Source organism: Zonotrichia albicollis, chromosome 2, assembly GCF_047830755.1.
Source record: "Zonotrichia albicollis isolate bZonAlb1 chromosome 2, bZonAlb1.hap1, whole genome shotgun sequence".
NCBI lineage: Eukaryota > Metazoa > Chordata > Aves > Passeriformes > Passerellidae > Zonotrichia > Zonotrichia albicollis.
The window spans coordinates 79468187-79494924 of NC_133820.1; the positions used below are offsets into that span (position 1 = coordinate 79468187).

General features: G+C 39.6%; 1 protein-coding gene across 7 annotated transcripts in view; it reads right to left on the bottom strand.

The window, feature by feature from the left end:
- The window catches only part of KLF12 (KLF transcription factor 12), a 242419-nt gene that overhangs the window by 137911 nt on the left and 77770 nt on the right, over positions 1 to 26738 (bottom strand). For all 7 annotated transcript variants that reach the window (XM_074535527.1, XM_074535526.1, XM_074535524.1 and 4 more), the window contains one exon: positions 10441 to 10530. In XM_074535527.1, coding sequence (XP_074391628.1) covers positions 10441 to 10530 — 90 coding nt within the window. The remainder of the gene's footprint in view (positions 1 to 10440; positions 10531 to 26738) is intronic.

The following is a 26738-nucleotide window of genomic DNA, read 5'->3' on the forward strand; positions in this document are numbered from 1 at the left end:
AAAGAGCAGTGAAAACCTGCAATACTAAACATCACCTTCTGCTCATGTGGTTCCCAGCTGCACACTGACAGGTACAGGAGGGTGTACCAGGGCACTCTTGCTGTATGCTTCCTTTTTGCCTGGGCTTTCTGGAGGTACATGATATAACAGCTGTCATTGTATGTGTAAAAAGAACCTCTCATTAGGTTCACTGTGATCCCTCCTCCATTCTCATGACATCCCATATGGACAAAACCAAAATGACCACTGCAGAAAAAAGAATAAGTGGAGCTGTGGTAATTAGTGGGTGTGATGACCTCTAAGTAATGGAGTTTTAGAGGAGAGTGAAGAAAGAATGGTACTAACAAACACTCAGTCCGGGTCAATCTAGACTCTCAACTAGAGGAGAGTAGAAGTGTCAGGGGAATTAAGTGGGGTCTCATGCGAGATACCTCTAAAAGGTTCAAACAGCACAGGAGTACTAGAAGGTTTTAAGGAGATCAAAGTAGAACACTAGTATATGTAACCACTCAGAAAAGCAAGAAGCATTAGGACGCCAGTTTGGGAGACAAGAAACACATGAAGCAGCTCCAATACAAAAAGGCAGCATAGCAGGAGGAGCAAGAAAAGGATGAACACACAAATATCACACAGGAACACATGGGTAGCATTGGGAAAGCCAAAGGCCAGCTGGAGTTCAGACTTGCAGGGAATATCAAAGGCAACAAGAAGTTCTACCATTACATCAGCAATACAAGGATGAACAAAGAGAATGTGGGTTCGTGGCTGAAACAGGGGACAGCTCGCTGATATCCTTGCAGCACCTTCCTCTACCACGTGTGAAAGATGTTAGAAATTGGCGAAAAGCTATCAAGGAAAGTGGAAAATGTCATGGAAGGGCACCTGCAATATTGAAAACATAATCAAGCATATCTGTAACCCAGACAGGAGAGGGTGATGCCGCTGTCTTCCAAGGACAAACTGATATGACTGCTACAGAATTTCCAGTAACTCCCTCACTGCAATGACATAAGTTCCACACAGAGCATCAGAGAGGAAGATCAAAGTCAGTGTCTCAGCATCAGTATCAATCCCTAGTGTATATCATGAAAGTAGGAAACAAGCTACAAACAGCAACAGAGGCAAAGGAGGCAGGGTGCATGTGACAGCTGTGTGGTTGGTGTTCCCTCCAGGCACCAGGGGAATGGAAGCAATTTGGAAGAGACAGGGCTGAGTGGGCTAATTTAACACAATCCTTTCCCTGAACAAGCCTTGCCTGGGCAGATCACCTGTCCTCCCTCCACTTCATCCTCAGCACCTCTCCTCCTCTTCCCTTGTTCCCTGTCTGCCCCAATGAGCTGGGTGTTACCATAGTGTCTGCTTGGGCTCCATCCTTGGGCAATGGGAAGCATGAGCAGCGGCCTGTGCCAGCAGGGGAAGACAAACCACCTTTGGTTGCTGCTGGATTTTTCTGCCTTCAACTCCTATGGTTTCCTGGTATGTTTAAGGGATGAAACCAAGCAATAACAACATCTGTAAAAGGATGTCTGAAAGCAGATGCCCGCCTAAATAAATGATACTCATCCTCACAATATGAAATAGAATGGGGGTGGGGAGAGGAGAGAGTGAGGAGATTGTGAAGGGAATTTAAAAACAAAAAGAAAGAAAAACAAAAAACCCTCAAAATAAGCAAACCAACAAAAAATTAAAGAAAACAGAAACCTTACAGTAATTTATGTAAGGACTCATCTCCACAGGGAGAAATAAGGAAAAAAGCCAATGATGCTAAAAAATATATACAGCTCTTTCAGTACTTCCCCAGCAGGATACAGAACAAGAGTAAAATATACATCAAAAAGAGTACAACCTCCAACAGAAAAGAAAAGCTAACAAAACATCAATGAACAAGACAAAAGTAGAAGTAATCCTTTCTCATAATGAACAGCAAGGATTAAAATAATTTTGGTACTTTCATAACATAATGGCATTTGTCTCATGATGCTGAAGTGTTCGTGATATTGTAAATTATTGAGTTATATTGGCTTATGCTTATTTTTCTCAGGCTAACCACTATATAATATAGTAACAATGCACACTTACACAATACTTCTCACTTCAAGAGTCCTTGAAGAAATAGAGTATAGCAATTACCAAACTGAGAGCCATGAAGAGAGATTATTTCATTTTACTGAAGTCAAAGGGAAAGGACAAGAGCCCACTCACTTCCATCTCATTTCTACTTTGAACAAACCAACGTGCTATAGTGAGCAAAATATAGACTGTCATAATGAACTGGCTACTCTAATGAGCACTAAAACAAACAAAAAAATTCCATTACTCACTCATCTGTGAGTAGAACAAAATGAAACCTAATGACTAACTTTTCTCCTTGCTAAATAACTTAAAGATTTTGTGAATAACAATTATTTCACAGAGATGTTTCAATAGAAAACATTTTTAATCAAGAGCTAATTTTTGTGGTCCAGAGCACGCATCAGCAGGCCTGCACTATCCTTGCATATATATAATCATAGAAAGAGGTAAACAAGAGGTAATTCAAGGTAGCTTTCTTTTAAGAAAAGCAGGATTACCTAACTCACCTTCTTTAGTTTCCTAATATGAACAGAGGGGTTATGTACACTTATAACCTATTGAATTTCACTGCCATTGCAGTCTGAATTAAACTTCAGATGCCCAACCAGGTGAGTGACCAGACAAGAAGAGTAACTGCTTTTTATATGCCAATAATAGTTTCACACATTAAGTCTAAAATGCTCATTGCTACATCTTAGAATTCCACTGCACTGTGACGTGAAACAACACAGACCTGTGATGAGTTTCAAGTAGAGGTGCAACAGGATTTTAGAACACAGTGCTGTATACCAGCTGATATATGGCATGCTCTGAGTACCCATGACTAAGTGTTAATACTCTTCTGGCACAATGCATAGAAGCAAAAATCTGTACCTCACTGGTTTCTCAACTAGGATTCCAAGTTCAATCACAATTACACCTAAATTGTCAATATTGGAGTCCCCAAAGAGAAAGAAATGGAGCACACACCAGTGTCACGGGACCTTGAGATATATCTATAATTACATTAATTGTAGATATGTGGATGGTTTTGTTTTATTTTTTTAAACCATTCTCAATGACTTCTTTAGTGCAGTAATGGAAATGTTGACCTTTCACATCTTGAAAAAAGAATCTATTTTTAACCAAACGTAGATTTAGGAATTCACAGTAACCACAGACATACAGCTTGTGTATATCATGCTTGTTTTTCTTCATTCCCAGTTTCTCAGCTGAATGAATCTTTCAGGAGATTCCCATCATAAGCTCCGGTAGCAGTGCAAGCTGAGAGGTCATACATCACCAAAAAGGCAGACTGGCTCGAAGGTGAGCTCACAAAATAGTTGACTGGGGATAGAAGGCAACCAAACTGTAATACTGCAATGAACTTCAGCACTACACTCCAATCAAAGGGTCAGCTTTTCTTCTCTCAAAGGCAATCTTACTTTTCTAATCCATACAAGCACATAAAACATACCAATTTATGTATCTAACATGATATATTCTGTAACTGTGTTTTTGCTATGGAACTGTAACAATATTAAGCTATGCTAGTTTCTGACTAACATCCCACATTCTGACTAACATCCCACATTCTCTATGAAACTTTCTCCAGTGTTGGCAGACAAATTGAATGGTTCTTCATAAAAAATCTAAATTTCTTGTAATTGAAACCATATTATTGCTGCCCTTCTATTACTATTACTATTACTATAGACATAGGAAATTTCTTGGGCATGGCACTGTGGCTAAACATACATTGTTTGGAGCAGAGATCTTCCTCTGCTTCATTCCTTTACACTTGCTGCTGAATTCCTAATAAGCACAGCCACTAATATCTAAAGAACACCATTAAAAGACTGTCTAAACTTCTGATTAATTAAACCTAGATACCCTGGGACCCGTTATCAGTACAATGCCACACACAATTAAGTTTTCACCCACAAGTGAAAATCCCCCTGTTCCTAACATACACACAACAAACAATACCAGACAGAGTAAGGAGCACATTCCCTGCTGTGCTCTGTAACAGCCAGCTTAGCTGCCTAGGAAAGGAAAGCAATGTCAGACAATGGTCAGTAAATTAAGTCTCAGAGGATCTGGGATACTTCACTTAGTGCAAATTTCAGACAGCATCATACACCTTACAACCCCACCTGCATTTTTAGTCTGCAGTCTTGGTTAACTTGGCAAAAAGTCTGTCTGGCAAGTGTGCTGAGCTGGTTAAGCTATCATTTCCTGTTAGTTTTAAATCTATTACCTTCCTATTGCATTTCTGGGTATGATTCCTGGAGAGAAAAAACAAAAAAACAACCACACCAACATCCATGAAGAAAACCCTTGGCTCCTTGCACATGAGCTGACTTCAAAAGGAATCAGAAACATGAAACACTGAAAAGGTTCAGTGTTTGATAATGCAGCACTGCAGAAACATGCCTGAAGTGGGCAGCTGGGGTCCCAGAAGTAGTAAAAATGTCTCAGGATGCAGTTCCAGATACAGGTCACCAGTTGTAATCAAAAGCAGCACCCAGGATCTTTTTCCCACTCTCCCCATCTCCATTTAATAGAGGATATCCGTGATTTCACATGCAAGTATGACTTGCAGGACATAAAACACCATTCCCTTCCTCCCTTTGGGTAGGTTTTTCTTGGACCAGTGATCAGTTGACCCTACATTCCCCAATGTCATTGAGTCACTGGCAATGGATTGAGCAAGAATGCCAGGAAGACAGCAAAGATGCAGGAGTTGGCTACCTTTTCTCATCATGCAAGCTTCCACTCAACAAGAAACAGTATTCATCAGCTTGTGATGCTTGATTTGACCTAATAAATCCAAGTGACATAACCCTTCTGGAATGTGACCTGCACCCTTTCTGGGCTGTGAGCACAACCTTCAGCAGTGCTCAGGAAATACAGTGCATCTCCTTAAGTACCTCTCACAGGGCTTTGCATCCTGCCCTGTAGGTTAGGTCCTTACTGGATCTGGAGTCAAATCTTGACCTCTTTCTGAAGACTGTTCTACATTTATGGCACTGTAAAGCAACCAATGAATTGTACCAGCTGTGGTTCTAACACCTCTTAACTCGTTGAGTGATGCCAACTGCAAGATGAAGAAAACCAACAGAAAGCAAGAGGGGCTTTCTTTGCAGAAGAGATTGATAGATGCACACTGTCCACACGCAACATGTTTCCCCAAATCAGTCATGCTAAACATTAAGTAATTCAGAAAACAAGTAATTGAATGAAGCAGAAACTCACAAACAACAATAGCAAATATCAGAAGTGCTCTTTCTTCTACCAATACAAAGACTGTACCAAAGCTGAATGAATCACTGCAAAACAGTTCCCCATATAGTCATGGAACAAGCTTTGTTACTGAGACTATTCTCAACTGAATGTGAATAGGTATTGGTATTTTTGGAAATCTTTAAAAATAAGAGATGTATGTCAGTATTACCCAGGCTGAGGTAAAACATGTTTATGAATAGAACAACGTAAGGATGGATGGCATTTTTCAGATATGAGACAAGAAGATAATTTGGCTGGCTATGAAAGACATGGAACAATATTGGCTTATTAAAGGGTTTTGTCATTTTAATAATTTCTTTCCATAATTCAGTCATGATAAGTCATTTGAATGTAGACGGATCAAGAAGAATTAGGAGGAGACTTCAGAGTAAGATATATAATCCTCCAGTGATTATTTGAGAGAACATAATGTAGGCAAAGGAACAGATGAGACTGCAGATCTGGAAACAAAAAGACTGATGAAAATTAGCAGTTCATCATTCTCTGTATTTGAAGATTGATTGTGGGATCTAAGTCCCACATTTATATCTCCTTTTAACAACAGCTTACAGGCCAACTCAGCAAATACTTGAAAAAGTGCAACTGAACACCAAGTTGCACACATTTACCAATTTTTAGAAAATGGGCCACATTCTCCAATGACTAGCAGACTCAACACTAAAGCCAGTCAACACTGGCTTTATACACCCTAAATTCTTAATAATAGCCACCAGCTATTAAATTCTCAGCCCAGTCTTTATTACCAATACATTAATCCAGCTTCCACACATTTTTGCAATAAGAAGTATTACTCCCAGAATAGTTTTTGACACAAAGAATGAAGATTTTTTTTTTTTTTCCTGCTCAAGTACCCCACCTTCAGCCTCATGGAGAAGGACCACCTTCTTCTTCATGTCCTTTTTTGAAGCTGGTAACTGAGAAAGATTTCACTTCAGCCAAAAAGATCTAAAGTTGCAGGTCACTGGAGGATATTAAATGATAAGCAAATTCATATTTCTAAAGTAATTCTCCCAATTTATTAGCAATGCTAGCTCCTGTTCCACAGTAGGGGAGATAATAATGAAGCCTTGTTAAAGGGCGATGCAATATCTTTTATGTAATGTCTTTTTTTCATTTGTGATAAAATCATTAAAGCAGCACTGTGTCTTCCTGAAGCCTCAAACAATAGACTGCATTAAATCTCCTGTGCAAAATTAAGGACAGTAGCTCACTGGAAAAATAAGCATGTGCACTTGCTAATGCTGATGGCCTTCTAAAAAGCATTAAACTACTGTAAATTGGTGACAATAAAACAATGCAGAACTGGTTTAAGTTTTTCCAAAGCAAAGAAAAAATCTATTTCCCTTGTAAATACCTCTTTGTTCCAAATCTGACTAGTAACCTCTACCTCAAAAGGCATGTCTTCCTTATAGACTGCCTAAACCCTAGCCTCCCACAATGACCTAACTTCAACTCAGTGTCTTAAACCAGGGCTGGTAAAGGTTTGTCTTCACTACACCAACACAGGCTGCAGTTCCAGAGTCCTGCTCACCTCTTCTCCAGTCACAGGCTCCAAGGACCTAGTGCATGGGGCATAGCTGAAATGCCAGCTCCAATTTCCTTTCAGACTCAGCTAGAGGCTGGGCTGCTTTGCAGCCAGGAGTACCTCACGCCGTTTCATTCTCCCAGGGCTACAGTTTCTTTGCTTACTCCTTCTGTAGTATTGCATTACAAATTCACCTTCACTTGCTCTAAATAAGTAACACTTGTGCAGTGTAATGGCTGGGACTACTTTTTTAAGAAAACTACTTAAACTTTTCAGTGATATCAGACCAAGCTTGGACTGAGCACCCAAATACAGCAAAAGAGCAATCATGAAACAAAACAAAACACATAACACAGAAGTTAAAAGATCTTGGAGCTCATGCACAAATGGCAGAGAAGAATCTTATATTATACTTAACCTCTTTTGCAAAAGGACTGAAGTCTCCAAATTAAAACAGGAAACAAGGGAATATAACGGATTGATTGCCTTGCTAGTATCTGCTCTGTCCTGGTTCTCATCTACATCATACATGACTTCTGCTACCACCATACACAGTCGAGACAACCTGGTGAAGGCCAAGTTGCCCAGAGCAGTACAAGGAAGATGAATTTCTTATGAATGAAATGTGCATGGCCACATGGCACACTTTTCACAACCGTATGTCACAAAAAGTAAGTGAGAAAGTAACTCAAGGTTAAAAGCTGGTGTTATTTCTATAAAAACTTTGATTTTGGTGCTGCAGGGGGGAATGCTCCTTCTGAGTTTTTTTTACTTCAACGTTGTCCAGTTACTGGAATGATCCTTTTTCATTTTACCAAGAATTCTAAGCTGGGTTATTTTATATTTCTTTAGTAAATAGGTCAAGGGAGGACCAGCTGGGTGTGCAACACAGTCCTGCATTCATAAATGGCCAGACAACACCCAAAATCCCCCAGCAAGGTTCTGTGTGTGAAGCCCACCTTGGAAGCTATGAATCACAAGGTAGAGTTATCCAAGGCACAACCACAGAGAAAACACCTTTTCTGGATGACATATTCACGTGTCCTGCAGAAAAGCATTCAACATACCTACAAGGAACAGGCACGTATCCTTAAAAACAACGTATCCTTAAAAAAATTCTTTAAAATTAAGAAGATGCTTATTTGAAATATGGGCTCAGACTTAAACAGGCGACAACTCAAAGTGGTCCTGTACCACTTCTAAGACAACAGGCCCCCAAAGCCTCATGGGCAAGCATGACAACTCAATGTTTTCTGGTCTCATAGACAATGCCCACCATCCTGGTCAAGGGCTACTGGTGCTCCCGACCCTGTTGGTTTTCATCCTCCACAACTGATATTTGCCTTCATGATTCTCCAATCACAGATGAAACCATTTTTACATAATCCTTAACCCATGTCTCACTTTTGTCCTTGCAAACCTAGAGCCAACAGCTGATACCAAGCCAAAACAGCAAAAACCCAAATGTCTTCCTCTGAATTTTGGAAGAGTTTGTCTGGTGTTCAGCTCTTAAGTGATGAAGCTTTGGCCGTTATGCTCAGAAGACTCAAAATGCCATCCTAGCTCCCAAAGTTTCAAGAAGTTGCATCTCCCTGTACACACATATGCTGCGATGGAGGTGCAAATCTAGGGACTTGGGGCGCTATAACAACACAGACACCACAATTTCTAACTCCTACTACTTGGATCACACTTTAGTTCCCACTCCATGCTTCCCAGTTATGATATTCATCTTCCCAAATAGCTCCACGTGCTGATTTTGGTAATCACATCCTTCAAACACTTGTCCCTGTTATGTACACCAACATCTACATTCAAAGCAGTCTCCGAAGTACATGCCAAACATCTGTTTCAACCAGCTCTCTTCAGAGTTTAAGCTGTTTGCTGGAAAATTGCCATCCTAATGGCCAGCTCCTCTGCCAGTGAACTGCAGAATTCATTTTGTATTTATTGATTGTTCCCTAATGAAGAATCATAAAGGTGCCAGAGACTCTTGACCAGACACTACTTAATTAGTACTAAAGTGCATAAAATTCAAAATCAAACAAGCTCTTTGTCCAATGGCTCAGTCACTGGGGGAAAAAGTGACATAATTTTCTGCTTATACAGAAGTCCATAAAATTTTATTTAAAAGCTCTAAGGAAATTAAAAAATTATATAGATTATTCATTTCCTTCCAGCTCCTAAGACACCAAGCAGGTCTTCCAGAAACAACTCACAGTTTGCTAAAGAAGTACTCTTCATAAAGGACCCAGCAATATGTATCATGCACAGAATTCATTTTATACTGAACAAAGGCAAATGGCAATGGAACCTTTGTCTTCTGAACACTACACAGAAACGTCTCTGTTACATAAAAAGACATAATGCAAAGCATCCAGAAGGTATTAAAAATGAATGTATCTCTCTTCTCATCATCTCAGCTCACACAATAGTTCAATTTTTACATTCTCACAAACTACATTGATACTGGAGTAATTTCTGAGGGTTCTTGCTCTCAAGAAGACAGAGGTGAGCAAGAACTCGATTAAATGCCAACCTTTTTCTTCCTCTGAAACTTAAAGCCTCAAAAACACCCTGAAAAACCGGTATTTCCTTGCAAGTATTTCAAATTAAGTCATCCTGAAAGTTAATTCTCTCTTTTCTATATCATTCAAATTCTCAATTAAATAACTGAAAAAACAGCAGAAAGGGGAAAAGCCAAGTAACAGAATTAGGTAAAAGCCCATTCCTACAAGGCAATAGCATTGCTGCTTCTATTAGGCTGCTTGTTGAAGGCATCTGTCTTCAGATTAGTAAAGTGGCTTGGACTCTTTGAAATTACATACCATGTGCAGAAGGAAACAAAGTTTCATTATTAAAAAAAATTCACTTGAACAGATACCCTTGCTGTAATCTACAATTGTAAAATTGTAAATTACAATTGTAATCTACAATACCACATTTCCAAGAAAATACCCTCCCATGTTCCTAAAAGCTGTCACTCCAACACCAAGTTCTGCATAAAAAATCGAAATCCAATTCGTGATCTGTACCACATTCAGCAGCTGATGTGATACCAGCTTTAGTCCTTTATATTAATGATAAAAAAGTGCATTTCACCAGAGAGAGAGCAGGTTTTCATAAACAGAAAATGGAGTAGGATGAGCATAAAAAGGATTAAACAATTGCAGTAAGGCAAATATCCCAAGAAGGCAGAACAGCAAAGACACATACATACATACATACATGGACTTCCCAGACATGTGGTTTCCTTTACTGAAATCTATTCTTTTTTCCTTTTTTTTAAAATTAAACTGCGCCGTTTTTTATTAGTGTAAAATTACACCAACAGCATCCCAGCTATCCCAGACGACTTTAGTAAGTGTTCTGCAGAGTTGTGTTCTGTGCTCCCAGCAGATCAGACTAGATGCTCACCAGTACAAGTCCCGAGAAAATATGTTCCAGAACAGCAGAAATGAAGGAAAACATAGAAAAGAAAATGGGAGGGACAGCTAACCACAGAGAAGCTGGGGAAGGGTTACCAGAGTGAGGTCACACAAACCTCTGCTTACCCCTTGCTCAGATTCCAGCAGCTCTGTTTTGACTCTGACTGCCGGCATCCCATCAAGCATTAACATTCTGTTCTCAAAGGCGCTGATGTCCTAAGGCAAAAAAAGGACAAGGTTAATCAAAAAATTATGGAAAAACCACTTGTTTCAATTCACTGGTTTAAGTTCTACAATACTGTAGAAGTATGTTTCTTTCAGCGGAAATGAAGTTAACGAGGAGGATGTAATAGCAATTTCAAGGAGTAGCTGCCAAGTTACTACTTCTGCTACAACAGTAAATACTCTTTCAGTTATCCTTAAAAGAGAACTAAGTCTTCGTAAGCAACAAGGAAAAATCATCTCCAATTACTATTTCATAATTTGAAATTAATTACACAGGTACACGTATATTAATTCCTTGCTTTAGAACTGAAAAGGAAAGCAGTGGTGTCAAACAGTTTGAAGGTTTTGGCAGTATGCTTAGATATAGCTGATTTCAGTCAAAACACTTGTACTTCTGATAGAGAAAGCTTTTATGGAGAGAAGTTACAGTGAAGGCCTGTACCCACACATATTACAAATTAATACACAATTGCTCACATTTCTTACCATTGTCTTATAAAGTTATCAGCATTTGCTAATGAAAATCTCTACACACCTCTGAGACAAAAGAAATTACCTCAGAGAGATAAAAAAGCAAGTTAAAAACATGCACTGTCCATGTAGTTATGGGCACTATATGCTGAGAGCTTCAAGCTGGAAAATAGTTGCAGAACTGTGGTTCTCTGAATCAACACTCCTGCTGTTACCAGAGCAGTTTATGAGGACATACAAAACAATCCTCTTGTGCCTTCAATTCAAACAGCACCTCAACCTGAATCAATTTTCTACTCCAGCCAAGGCTCAAGGCTGGTGTTTGAAAGCAAGTGTCTTCAGCTGCCATTTAGCCTGGATAACACGGAGAGAATAAAAACCATTTTATCCTTCAAGTTAGAATGAGAGCAGACACCTTGGTCAGTGCTACAGAAATCTGGAGACATCACACCATTTTTTCAAACAATGTAACTGGAGCACACGCCACCTACAAGTGACTCATTCACAGTCAGTTATTATTATTAATCTGCAGCCCTGTCTGGAAGACTCTAGACTGGAAACTCACCTCTGCTCTGGTACCTCATAGTCCTCTAACTGCATGAGAATGGAAAAAAACACATTCTCCCTGTGTTTCACAGGCAGCAGATCCATTCAGCACTGCATGGTGCCATTATTCGTAAGGAATGTATTCATAGCCTATTTCTTATCATGGTTGCTCCAGTGGAAGTTTAAGGAAAATGGTCTATCAGAATGGAGCTTCCAAAACTACATTTTAAAACCTTAAACTACTTTAAATAGTTTCTTTTTTCCAATTGATACATCTCATCCCAGGACCTCCACTTTTCAGGATATAAATACTGCAGAAACTGTTTGTTTTTTGCACACTCCTTTATTGCAATTTAAAGAACGTGCTGAAAAAGGAAACTGATATGCCCAACATGCTGCCAAAAGCAGAACAAATTATCTGCTTAAAATCCCTGTCACCCTCACTTTAAGTCCTGTGTATTTTAGCACCCAGAGCTGTGGTTACTTACTATAGGACTGGAAGAAGCTTGATGGTAAAGCAGATAAGCAAGTGCAATCTCTATTTCTTTCCTTTATAAGTAGATGTAGATCATTCACAAAAAGCTCTAAGGGCTTAGAGCTATAAAATTTCAGATTGAACAACTAATTTTCAGCAGGACACCTGTGCATTCAAACATGTGAGAATGGAAACCCATCAAGCTATTGAGATGTCTCACTCCATGCTATGGTGCTGCTGTGCAATTACTGTACTTTTAAAAGCTGACACAAGAAGGGGAAGAAAAACAAGTTCTTCCTATGTTTGCTGAGCAAATTATTTTGTGCACCTTGATCTTTATTCAGTGTTTGATGCACAAGGTGGAAAAAACATAGGAAGTGTCTGATGCCTCAAAGAGGCTGGATGAAATTGTACCTGACTTTACATCTTTCTCCCCAGCAAGGGCCCTGCACTGTTTACTTATTAGCAGCAGACCTCAGGTGTCACTGAGCCTCATCAGTTTGGCTGTGGTTTGAGGTGGATAAAGAGCAGAAGCCAGCGTGGCATTCCTGGCTCCCCCAGTGCCTATTCTGCAAGTTGAGAGGTCCCTCTGCTTTCTTGATTTATAGGCAGCACAGTTGAATTTTACAGCAGGATCAGGAATACACCATCATCAAACACCCCTTAGGCTGTTTAGCTCATAGACAAAGAAGGATGAGCTGATGCTGCACCGTGTCCCTGAGGAAGTTCTACCCATCTGAGCAAAGGGATGAGGCTGGCTTACACAGGAGGCACAGGCAGAAGGAGGGGGGAAGACAAAGTGCCACGGAGGAAAGGCAGGTTTAATGAACTGTTAGAATCTGATTAGAGGCTAATGTCCCTTTTAGTGCTTTGTACCAATTTACAGCTGATATACTTGAACCATTTTTTCCCCACTGGCTGTGATAAACTCATTAGTTTTAAAAATGCAAGCTAAACAGAGCCTTTGAAGTTTAAAACTGATAAATCATGAAAACCTGACTAGTTCATGTACCATTTAACACATTTACATTTAACTAAATTTTCATCGTGTTCTCTTCTCCTTTTGTTCTCCAAAAGTCTTATTTCTTAAAAGCAGCCTTTCGAGTGCTGGTCTAAAGAGCAAATACTCTGGCTGCGAACTGCTCTGCCTTTCAGGTAATTTATAATTCACAGGAGCAATAATCACAGGAGTAAATTATTTCCAAACTATCTGATCTCTTCTGCATTTATAACTAGAAGTACGTTGTGTGACACATCCTGAGAGGCCCCTGCCGAGAAGATCCAGTCTGTGTGTGATCACAGGGACAACACAATCAGCCCAAAGTCACCCAGAGAGCTGATCCTTCCGAACGGTGCTCTCCTGCCATAACCAGTGCTTGCACCACAGTATGTTCAAAGCCATGCAGCAAACCAGGTACAATTGTTGAAGTTTGCGAAGAGTGGGCTATCACCTAAGGCAAAGGGGCTTGAGTTACTCCCACTGGGGCTGGAGATATGAATTGAGCTTTTCCAGGAGCCTTCAAGGTCAGGCAAGCAGATGGAGCATCCACAGCAGAGTGAGGCCAGGCTGCTCCAGTGCCCACATTAACTGATGACACTCATGAGACCCACCAGCAGAGATAGGTGACGTGATGTATTGAGCCAATGCATTATTCAGGCAAAGTCATTTTCTTCATTAACTGTGGTAGCTAAATTCCAGCCCCCAAAATCGCTCAGGTGAAGGGTACCTTAATTTGTGTGACAGTCCTTCCTTTTCTAGTCTCCCACCTCAACCCTCCTGGTGGATTCCTTTACCACCTTCGTAAAATGCACAGCAGATGTAGGTCCTCAACCAGGCAGACAATCAAGCCAAACACTGCATGACCTTACCAAAACATCTGTTCTCTCAGATGAGTAACTCATCCTAAAAGAGATAATGCTCTCTTTCTCAGTGCCATCCGCTGGAACCTGCCACTAATCACTTTTGGACATTTATTCCCTTGAAATATTAATTAAAAACACAAATCATACCCAGGTCTGTATGGGCAACTGCTACTAGAGCAGTTGTTACACAAGACAGATAAGCTTTCAAGCTTACAAGCTCTTCTGAGAAGCTGTGGCAGCACCAGACTCTGCCGCTCCTAAAAAGCCTGAATTTTCAGCACCTCCACAGCCATCGCTGGCATTTTCTTCATGAAGATAGCTTTCCATTGCAACTTTTAATCAAATTATCTTTCACTACTTTATAGGAACAAAAAATCCCCCAAAATCTCATTATTTCATCCTGACGCAAACTCCCTCATCATCCTATAGTGTTTATTTAATTATAAATTGCAATATTATGATATTTGCCATTCACAAGAGGTACTAAGGTTTTGTAGGCAACTTCTTCACTTTGGGACACACTGCAAACTTTTAACAACCAGAGAGTATCTGATGCCACATTAGACTCCTGTTCTGAGATACCACCAAAGACACCCTGAAACCCCCTTTATAATTTCTTCTAAGCATAAGATGACAGAAACCAGATATCCCCACCCCACATCACAGTTTTTTCTCCCTCTCCAAGATTTTCACATCTAGCTGCTCAGTACTAAAGCCCTACTCCTGGTAAACCCAGAAAGCAAGCACTGAGCTCAGGCTTCAGAGCACCCAGAACTCAAACCTCACATTTCCTGCATGGATTGACAAACATTTACATTCCTGTGAAAGAAAGTCTCCACATTCCACTCCTGAACACACAAGCAATACAGAGGCAAGGCAGAGGATGCTTGATACTGCTGCCACTAATGAAAGGCTTAGTCTCACTCTCCTCACTGAAGAGAACTTAGTTGTCACTGAAGTGTGAACAGAGCTGCGCACTGGTAAGACAGAGACACTCATGGTTCTGCTTTTTTCATGGTGACCTGAAAGGTTCAGCTGACAATTCAGTTTTAAAACTCTGGTGGGCTTGACCTTAGGCATCTACAACATGGCTATATCCATCCAAGCCACTGCTACATTCCTCCTCTCCCTCAATAGCACAAGGGAAGAACAGAATATAGAAAAGATCAGGAGATGAGATAATTACAAGAAAATCACTTATGAGGTACTGACACAGGCAAAATAGACTTGATTTCAGGAAAATTAATTTATTGCAAATAGAGTTGGATGGTGAGAAACAAAGGCTAAAACTAAGCACCTCCACCCCCAGCTGCCTTCTGCCCAGGCCCAGCTTCATTCCAAATATTCCTTTACTTTTCTGTACAAACTTAACTTTTAACATGACACACTTTGATTTTGAGAAATGAAGTAACAGGTAAGAGAAGAGCAGTCTCAAATTCACCATTCAAGCTACAGTGAAAAGTTTCAAGCTTAATGGGAGTACCTTTGAACAGCTAAGAGCCATGAACAGTTTTCAGGCAGTCCTTCTGACCCAAAGCTATGACACAAAACTTCCCTTGCCTCATCTTCAGGTTTTTTTACACAAGTTTTCTGTATCTACAATAATTTCCTAATTCATCATTATATTTTTGGGGCAATTTTTGTTATAACAATGTTCTTGACAGTGGACAAACACAGGGCTTTAAGTCTTGCTTATTTATACAGACATCTTAGAAATATCTCTGAACTAACCATGAAGTAACCTATGTCAGTTACATGCCCTATAAATAAGATTACCTTGTTAATTTTTCCCAACAAGTATACCCAAATTTATATTATTCTCTTTGCTTACATTACTACACTAAAGTTATTCATCAAAGCAAGAGTCAGCATAACACACCAAGACAAAAAAATGTGAAGTGATCCACTCAAGGTAAAGTAGAACCTTTTAATGGTGTGACTAGCTAAGTTTTTCAAAATGTGAAATTGTTATTTTCTCTTAGTTTCAAGGGATAATAGAAAAATGAAGGATTAGCATCTCTTATCATAGGCAAAGGAAGCCAAGGAAATCTGTCAACTAACTTAGTTTTCTTAAGACCTTTATACACTATACAATGAGATCTGTTATTCACTTTAATGCAGTTCTCTCTAAGATGAAACATACCAGTTAAAGAAAGTATATTCATGTGGCTAGAAGAGAATCACTTAACTGGGAGTTCTGCCAGGGAACTGGGGGTAACAGCCCATGTCTTGCCATAAGATCTTCATCATATGTAATTATATCCATAGCTGTGTGAAATGTTCATAATGAAAGCAGAGATTCTGGTAGTTCTGTATTTTACTCCAAACTTGGATTTTCAGTCAAATTCACCAGAAAACTACAGTTTGCCTTTACTGATGCTTCAAGGAAAGCCAAAACAATGTGTGCAAAAAAGTGAAGTACAGCTTTAGACTTCTTACTGTTTTCATATGAAACTGGGTGGGGTTGATTCTAGTTCATTTCAATTCAAAATTAATTTTCTTTGGTGAGAAGGGACACAGACTGCCAGGCATCCAGTGAACAGGGAGGCATCACAGCTCTAAGCTTTTTAGGAAGGATTCTGAGTGTGGTCTCCTATTATAACTGTGCCTGCCAGATAGAGCCCAAACCTCAACAGCGGCTGTGACTTGATGCTGTCAGTGCCTGAGGCACATGCAAAGAGTTGGCCTTCAGCACATGCTCCCAAGCTCAGATCCTTGTTGGAAATACCAGACCAGCAGCTGTATCCCACTCATACCAGTACAAAGATGTGCACACGCAAAACAAGTTTCTCAAATTCCTAGCCCATTGCCTAGATCTCTTGAAGAAAATATTACTAGTTTTGCAAACAGCTGACTTTCAAAATTATGAAGTACTCAAATCCCTAAGGATGTAGCTATGGTGTAATTTGCAACATATTTTTACAGATCTGTCTCCAGGAAAAGACTTCATGTCCAGACAACATTCAGTGAAGATAACAGAGATGTCAAATTTTGCTGCTAAAATCTTTTTTTATTAGCTTTAGGTTAGTTTTAGGGAATATAAATAGAACTGAAGAGATGTGAGCAGCTTCCAGGTGACAGAGGATCATCAAGTGCATTGGCAACTAGAGGCCAATCTGCTGTTTCTCAAACTCAGCATGCAACCCTAAGCTTTGATGGCTTAAAATCCCTTTACATCAGCTCTGCTGTCCCACCAGTTTTAGTGCTTCTACAAAGAACCATGGATCCTTCGTGTGGTACAGAATTCAGAGAGAATAGGTGACAACCAACAGTACTTACACCAAAGCCGCACATTTAGCTTTCATCAACATTAATGGCTTCATTGTTTTCCTTCTAATACAACATGCACAGAATATTTGATTTTTGTGAATATCGATGGATTAATTATCTGTGGATTTTCTTAACCTTACACTTAGAAGTCCCACATAATGAAAAAAGCCCAACCTCTCCATCAAAAAAAGAGAGGGAAAAGAGCCATCATTTAGGAGTGGCACATATTTAAGAAAGGGTACATGTGCAGAAAGCATGTACTACGTTTATCTTTCACAAGAATTATTCTAAAAGACATTTTTTAGAACACTTGATACGTAATACTAAAATAAACTCTTGATAGTTTCTCCTTTGGGTTTTTTGAAGTACAGACAAGTAGTAAAGACTACTAACAAGCCAAAACTCACTACTTTTTCCCAGAAACCCAACAAAAACAACAACACCACCACCACCTTGGTAATTGAATTAAATTATCCCTTCTCCTCGACCACTATTATAAGACAAGTGTTTTTTTAAAAACTCTTGCTCAATTTCCAGAGCAATGCTCTAATACCGTATGTCAACTGCCCTCAAAACTGAAGAAGAGCTTACAGAAGAGTTTAAAGATGAATAAGACTTAAAATTAAAAACAAACCTCACCACCACCTGGCAAAAAAAAATTGGAACAGGAAACAGAATAATTTTTCTAGTATTACATTGACCAAATTTGCACATATTACTTAAAGGTTACCTTCACTGTTGTCTAAATTGTGACTATTTTGTACTTGCTGAGCAAATGAATATTAAATAGCATTGCCCAGGAGCTTGCCAGCAGATACACAGTGACTACAATTTTACTCTGAATTCTGACTAGGCCTGCTCTGGTCAGAAAATTAGCTGCTGAAAGCACAGGGAGCTGGCTGGCACATTTCCCTCATCTTCCACTGTGCAGAGTCTGCTTCCATGAAGACAGATAGAACATGGATTCTGTGTGCTGGAGAACAGAAAGAACATTTAGCATGTAGCAGTAGTAGACAATTTAGTCCAAAATTTGTGCACAAGACGTTATGTGGCAGGCCAAACATTGTTGGCTCTTTGCCAAGAAGAATAAATGCTTTCTACAGTATCTGCTTGGCACCATCACTCCATGCAGTCCAAAGAGATCATCACCTCAAAGCAACAGCACCTTCAGCTCTACAACTGCAAAGCTCCAGAGGGAGCAGTGAAACAACCACGTAAGCACTTTCATAGGCCTGGGCATCATCACTTGCTTCAGAAATTAAGCCAGCCCTTGCCATTTGTGTTTCGAAGTAAACAAACACACTACCAATAATACTGTCTGTCCCACTGCTGCATGGGATCATACCCAACTCTTCAGCTCAGAAACCAAACTGAGGTTTTTGTCCTCCTCCAGCTGCCATGATCACTCTCCTAAAATAAAACATGGCAATAAACTGATGGTCAGGGCCAAAATCTGGATTCTTACAAAGCACAGACATTACAAACTGTATCCTCTGGACGAGAGCAATATAAGCTTACGCCGACGTTAAACACACCTAGTGCCTTCTAGCAGCTGAGGCACAGAAATGTTAGGCAACTGGCACTGCTTCCATGCAGCAGGTAAGTAAAGGTAATTCCTTGTTTCTCACTGATCTGGGAGCTCCAGCACAGAGGCAGAACAAAAAGCGAAGCAAGGAAAAGCCAGTCTTTGTAACAACCAAAATTCAGGAATTTCAGCTAAGACTTATTTTTTATTTCAGATTTTCTTTGTTCAAATGCAATTTTAAAACACTTTTGGGGTTTCTTACTATTAAAAATAGAGCAGTATATGACACCCATAAGAGAACAACTTGTCCCCAGCAGTGGCTCATTTCCAGCTCAGCCTGTCATGCTGCCCATGACAGGAACAGCAGCCTTGAGGAAGAGGAGGACACCGTGTGTGCATTGCACCTTCCAACACCAGGTATCGTAGGAAGGTTCCCACAGAGCCTCAGAAACCATCTGTCACAGTTCATGTACAAAGTCACAGATACCACAGGCAGTAAGTGGTGAAACCAAGTGCTCTTTCAATGGCCCTGTTCCAGCTGCCAGTTAGAGCTGTGACCACAGTCTCAGCCTCAGAAGCACAGTCAGACAGCAAAAGCATATAAAGCTCATTTGATTCAAGAACAGGCCAAAAATAACACAAGATTAATTAAACAAAACTGAATGACTGCACACTCAGATGAAAAAGACTACATGCCAGAAACTAAGCATTATACCATGACATTTCCCCACACCTTACATGCATGTGGAGGAGCAGCAATTGCTGTACCTGCTTCTCACCATGGAGCAAACTCACTGCTTATTCTGACATGTTTAAAGAAAGGGTGTATGCTGTGATGAAACTCCCAAACTGCAAATGTTTAACACCCTGTCCCAACCCAATCTCTGTTTTATTTAACAACAGTTTGAGGTTTCCTGCTCCCCACACGCTTCAGTGGAAACTCATGAGAAAATACTAATATTGAAGTTGGTGGGTAGTACAAAGCTCAAAAAAGGGAAACCACAGTTCAAAAAAAGGGGAAACTCTTGACTTCTGTTCATTTAGTGAATAAAATACAAAGCACCTCAATTCATTAGTAAGAATTTTTAAGCATCCATCAAATTTTTTTAAAATTGTGTAAAATAACATTTTGATCTGACTGGCTGCATCAACTGCTAGATCAAGCCAATCCTAACTACTCACAAGGTATCTTCTTACTCAAGACAGAATGATCAAAATGCTTATGTACAAAACTGTCATATTAGATTCCACAAGCAATAAATTATAGTAGAATTAGGGCCAATTTTAAAGGCAATTCTAGTTAAATGCTAAGAATTTCTAATCAACAAGTTTTAAATGTCGCCAACATGCATTTCCCACAGATTCTCAAAGAAACCGTGATTCCTCAAACACGTTTGAAAAACAAGTGCTCTGCACAATATTACTGCAAATTATCAAAATAATGGCAAACTTCAAGATTAAAGAATAGTTTAAGTAACTGTAGACAGAGCCATAAAAATCTGGAAAACATCAGAAAGCAATATACAAGTAGCACACATACTAGTACATTAACAGACACTGAACTTTCATTAAAACTTCTTTAAAAGGCAGAGATACTGAATTTGCTATATACAGCCAATCAAACTTGGCAGTTAGATTAAATCAGAAGTTATAAACAAAATGTATGAGTGTGTGTCTAGGCAAAAGACAAGCTAATGCATAATTCATTTACACCAAGTCATTTTACAGCATGAAATATCATGGAAAAACTGGGGGAACAATGAATGCTATAGCCAAGTTGTTTTTTTCTTAGGATTGCAGGATATCTCCAGTTCAACCTCCTACCCAAAGCAGGTGCTAACTGGAAATCATGGGATTTGCACTGGAACTGTAACTTACACACAGAGAGAAGCTGGTCTCATGACAAGTGTGCTTGTCTGATGGGCTGGATATTGGTTGAAAAACAACTGGACTTTTCTACAGATTTGTTTACCAGGAGCTATCATCAAGCACAAAAATACAGACACAACCTCTGGCTATGCAAACTTGGAAGAGGTACTGGGGAATCACTCACACAACAAAAGTCTTTCTACAGCCTTTCCCTAAGCACCCATTATTGACTAGTGAAGGCAAAGGAGCTAAGGTAGATGGACATTTGTTCTAACAGAAAACACATTTCTATTTTTATGTCTTTTCTTTATGTTTAATACATGCCAAAAACATCAAAGGTAAATCAGCTCTAAACCATGGCATTCTGGTCTCAAGCGCTGCACTCCAGAACGAATTGACATTCTTGTGCTGAGTACCTGGTACGGATCACTGCCAAAAGGTACCTAAAGCTAGCTAGGCCACTGTCTGTTCTTCTGCAGGGTTTCACTACCTGACATTTACTGCAGAGGTAAATGAGATGGCCAGCACACAGCATATACAGCTTAGTATGAACTTCAAACAATAACTTCAGAGCCTTTTCCCTTTGTTCCTCTCAGTGACTATTTGATTGCTGAACACACAGTGATACAGCCTGCCCATGTGTACTGCTGCTGCTGGCCAGCTTCAGGACTGGGAAAAATCACAGCCAAACAACAGCACCTGGCAAATCAACCTATTGCTGTGCTCACTGAAACCCTGAAAAGATTTACACCAAGCTATACAATAAAACTATTCATTCCTACCTGCTTTTCAACTGTACCTTACATCAGAGGCGCTCTTTTGCAAAAGCATTTGACAGAATCATGTGTGACTGCTAAATGTGCACCACTGGGTCTTTAAATCCTCATTAGTGTTCTTGAAGTCAGAGCACCTGATTAGACATTGCACAGCAGGAAGATCTAACAGAATGTTGTTATTTGTATCATCCTTTCATCCTGTATCAACCCAGCATCATGCTCTCTTTAAAAATGTCTAGTGACCTTACCCATGTCAAGGCTTTCAAGAAATAATGCACTGAGATAATTGGTTGCTTGGCATCATACACAGCCTTCAGAGCATGTGTCAAGCCCCAAGTCATACTAATATATTTAATATTTCTCATTAGGACATAAAAGAAATCGTGCCTGTATAAATCACATACTTATTCCCAACACGTGGCTTAGTTACACTGTGTAAAATGATGAAAACGATTTCCTGTCCACATTAGCTATGTCTCACATAGACTAAAATGCTTTTATTAGATTTACTTTGCACCACAAGAACTGGATGGGTTAAGTTGCTCATATTTTTAAACAACAATCTCTGTATAGAGTGTTATGTGCACTGCATCTTTCTGAAGATACCCAGACCTTGAACATTAATAACATGACAAACTACCTCTGTCATTATTCTGGTTGCTGAAATTCAATAAACATTACTAAAATATTCTCACCACTAAAATCACAGACACAGTTTTTTCAAGAGCAGTGTTTATCAGACACTGAATGATGCTGGACACAAATCCAGTGAGTGATTCCCTCAATCAGTGTAGCTGATTGACGTGAATGCTTTCTATGCTGAAAGCTCATGCCAAGTCACCACCCCACATGTAAAGTAAAAATAATTTTAAGAATTTTTTTCATGAAAACATACCTTTTCTTAAAAATCACTCCTCATGGGACTTCAACTAAAAGAATCTGGGTTTTCTGATGAAAAGCACCAAAGTTACATCACAGTTAGTGCTGTTTTCTAAAATGCTCATCCCCTTGCTCAGCACCATCAAGACTTCCATCCAGTGTCTGTGAGCATGTCCATGCCTTTAAGTGTTTTGAGGTATACTCTATACTGTCTGAATATAATAATGAATTCATCATTTCAAGAATTTTAGAAAAAAACTTGGTAATTTTATTACCTATTTGGTACCAAGGAGAATAAATTATCCACTCTTAAGTGAAAAATACGAAATTCCACCATTATTTATTTTAAAGTTTAAAATGGTCTCTGAAACATTCAGGGGTGAGTGGTGGTTCCCGTTTGTATTTTGTCACTTGTTTGGGAGTTTATGGTGGTTTTGTTCTTGTTATTGTATTGGTTGGGGTTTTTTTAGTAATGATAACTCTCAGTTGGTCACATGCCTAAAGAATAACAGAACTCTAAATTTATTTGCAACATGAAAGAATACTTGCAGAAATCAATGGATTAAGCTCTTACTTCAAAGCACAAATTTAAGTATTAACCAGAATATACCACAACTGTGAAAAGAAAAAAGAAGTCATAGCACCCATTCCACTGTGAGGAACTACTAGATTAATCAAAGACATCACTGTTAATGCTGTTATGACTATATCTGATTATCAAGTCCCATAGAACCCTACTCAAAAGGGCAAAGCAAGCCTTTTAGAACTAGAAAAAATCCTTCCCATTCTGCCATACAACTGCTTCAGGGTCAGATATAAAGGTCATATTTGGATTGGATAGTTTTTGTTGAAATTTTGCAAGTGGATACCAGTAAGTACTTCACATGCTCGTCACTCTGAAATGCCTACTAAGAGATTAGTAGTAATGTGCACCCATGCAGGGCAGAATCCTGGCTGACTATATGGAATGTTCCCCAGCGTTCAAAGCAGTAGAAGCCAATATAGGAAATGCCCACCTTTATTCCTCATTAGCAAGGAATACAGGTTCATCAAAATGTGATAAGCATTTCTGAGTTGCTATCTCAGAAAGAGCTGAAGGCAGCTGACACTTCAGGGTACAGTAACACAACAAGCAGTAAATGCTTACTCCTTAAGATCTGTACAACTTGCAAACTTTTGCAACTGAAACCTTCAGGATATTTAACTAAATGAACAACAGTTTAAGAAAACCACCACAATCATGCTAGAGCAGATCAAGTCCAGCCCTGCTGAGAAGGGCTTGGGGGTGCTGGTGGGTGAGAGGCTGGACATGACCCAGCCATGGGCACTCACAGCCCAGAGAGCCAAATGTGCCCTGGGCTGCATCCAGAGCAGCGTGGGCAGCAGGGACAGGGAGGGGATTCTGCCCCTCTGCTCTGACCCCACCTGCAGGGCTGCATCAGCTCTGGGGTCCCAGCACAGGGAGGACATGGACCTGTTAGAGCAAGTCCAGAGCGGGGACACCAGGATGTTTAGAGGGATAGAACAGCTCTTGTTTGAAGAAAGGCTAGGAGAATTGGGATTGTTCAGCCTGGACAAGAGAAGGTCTCAGGGAGAGCTTACAGCAGCCTTCTGGTACCTGTCTTGAGCCTACAAGAAAGATGGAGAGAGACTTCTTACAAGTGTGTGTAGTGATAGGACAAGGGGGAATGGTTTCAAACTGAAAGAGGGTAGGGTTAGATTAGATACTAGGAAACAAATTCTTTACTGTGAGGCTGGTGAGGCAATGAAAAAGGTTTCCCAGAGAAGCTGTGGATGCCCCATGCCTGAAGTGTTCATGGCCTGATTAAACGGTGCTCTGAGCAACCTGGTCTATTGAAAGGCGTCCATGCCCACAGCAGTGGGGCTGTACCCTTTAAGTCATGTCCAGCTCAAATGATTCAATATTTCTGTCTCTGTGCAGGCAAATACTGGTAGTTCACTTAAGTCTGGATTACAGATAAGAGACTTGTCTGATACAAATGTACAGAGGGTCCAAAGAAGGGTATGAGAAAGCTGTCCTAACCCAGGGGGATGTGTTTCAGACACCATGGACTCTTCAGAATCCTCTCCTGTGTACACAGGGTCTGGTGCTGCATAGCTACACAGTGCAAATACTAAGTCTGGAGGCTAAAGTGAACTTTTCCCCTTGTTTGCCTAGCTCATATCATATTTAGGATTTTACTGCTGTTTAGGGAACAGTTACAAACACTTTAAATCACATTTGCCTGGTGTGATCTTTTATTTATTTACTCTAAAGATCCCCACGTGGGAGATTTCAGAGCCAACGGGGTGGAAGAATTTCAGTGTTTTAAAACACTTTCTGATGAAAACAACTCTGTTCTTATAAAAGATTCCTCGGTCTCTGATCCCATCAGCCTGGCACTGTGGAGAGACACCAGCAAATATAAGCAGATGGGTTATCACGTTGGTGCCCTTCCTTCCACACTGCAGTAACTGTTACTGATACACTCTTGTGACTTGACAGAAATAACACATTTACTAGCAACGCAGGAAAAAAAAACAACTGGCAAAAAGAAAAATCTAACTTTGTACATCAACTGATAAACAATAAGTGCTATATCCAGTATCCAGACGAAATCTGGCAGAACTAATGCCAGCCTGCATCTGGGAATTGAGTGGAGCACAGCATATCTAGTAGATTCACTAGTGATTGTCCATCACTGCTGAAATCACTGGAAATATGTTTTTTCATTAACAAAAGCAGAAGCTCACATAATGCTACATTCAATAAATGTTGACTTTTTTCTGATAACCTGGTTTCACATTAGATAAATAAATGCCTTTTTTCTGTGCAACATTTTATAATTAAATACTCGCCCAGGCTCTTCCAGAAGAACTAGCAATTGACATAAGATTAATACAAAAGAATTCTTAAGCTGCATACAGCTCACAAAAACCAGAACCTAAGGACATCATTAACTCTTGTGGAAACTTGCTATGCCCAAAAGTAAATCTTTTCCTTCAAGCAAAAGTGCTAAGTAGCCTTGATCATTAGGAAGTTTTGCTAAAGATCAAAGAGCAGTGGCACATTTATATTCAGAATAACATAAGAATCCAACTCTTGCTTGAAGCCAAATACACAGCTGAAAAGGATACAACAAGAGTTGATAGCTCTTATTAGCACCAACACTCAACTATTTACTTTTCCAGTGTTTCCTTGTCCATTTTCCATGCTGACGAGACATTATCAGCTGAAGTACAAAAACAGAAACTTCCATACCAACCAAAGAGGGTATATTGGTTTGATAAAAAATTAAATCCTACAACCTTTTAACCTTAAAGCATCTTGACACCCACTTTGATGCACCCACTTTGAAATGACAAAGGCTCTAAAACCTTTGAAATTATCATTACCACTACAGAACTAACAGCAGGTATACTTGGTTTATAAATGCTTTCCATATATTTAAATAACCAAATAATTACCCAAGCTGTTATGAGCATCTTATATCAAGCCATGAATTACCATCTCATTTCACTACATGCAAGACATTTTCAGAGATGTATGTTGCTTGTCCTCCCTGAAGAGCTTTACAAGTCCTCAATAAGAAAGCATGATGGCTGAATGGATTCAGGTCATTCTAAAGAAAGGTTTGGTTCCTTGTACATAAAAAGCCAGGATACTGTGAACTCTCTGGCTCTCTTTCTCCATATTAAAAAAAAAAAAAAAAAAAAAGGAAAAAAGATCACCCTTGCTTCCTTGCTTTCTGCATAGATTATTAAGGCAATTCGCTTGTTTTACATTGTGTGATAAAATAAACTCCACTGTCATGCTGCCTGGAGCTCCCGTATCTCATCCATTATGTAAATCTCCAAAGAGTAGTTCAGCAAACATCATCTCAGTTCCACTGCACTTAAGACAACCTACACATCCAAGTTAATTTTCGTCTTCCTAAGACCAACAGGCACTCCTTAATTTGCAAGAGAGATTCTCACTGTCATCTCACTTCAGAACCACCTAATCCCAAGTCCATATATTTTAAATTAAACTTAAGACTGTACTCCAAATGTTTGGGGTTTGAGGGTCATACCATACTCTTTTTAATAAAAAGGAAAAACAAAGCCAAGGAAAAAGTAATGTTTTGTATCTTGCTATTTCTCAGACACCTTTTGTCAAGTGTTCAGCCATTAGTGGTTGGGGGTTTTTGTTTTTTTTCCATAATACAAAATACTGAAATACTTTTATATTACTTAAAAATTAAGGTGGAAACTCAGCACATTTACCTATAATGTTTGAAAGTCTAGGCTTTTGTTTTCACTGGAGCACATGTCCATCACAGCTGACTGCAATCACAGCTGCAGCTGACTGCTATCAAATTGAACAACAAAAAATCTCAGTAAATAGCAAAGTTCAAAAGAAGGTGACAGCCTCAAAGCAGAGAACTTGCCCTTTCCTGACTCATCACCAGACCTCTGGACAAGAAAGACTTAATGAATCACCATGTGGGAAGCACAAGAGTTAGATTTAGATTAATACTGGGAG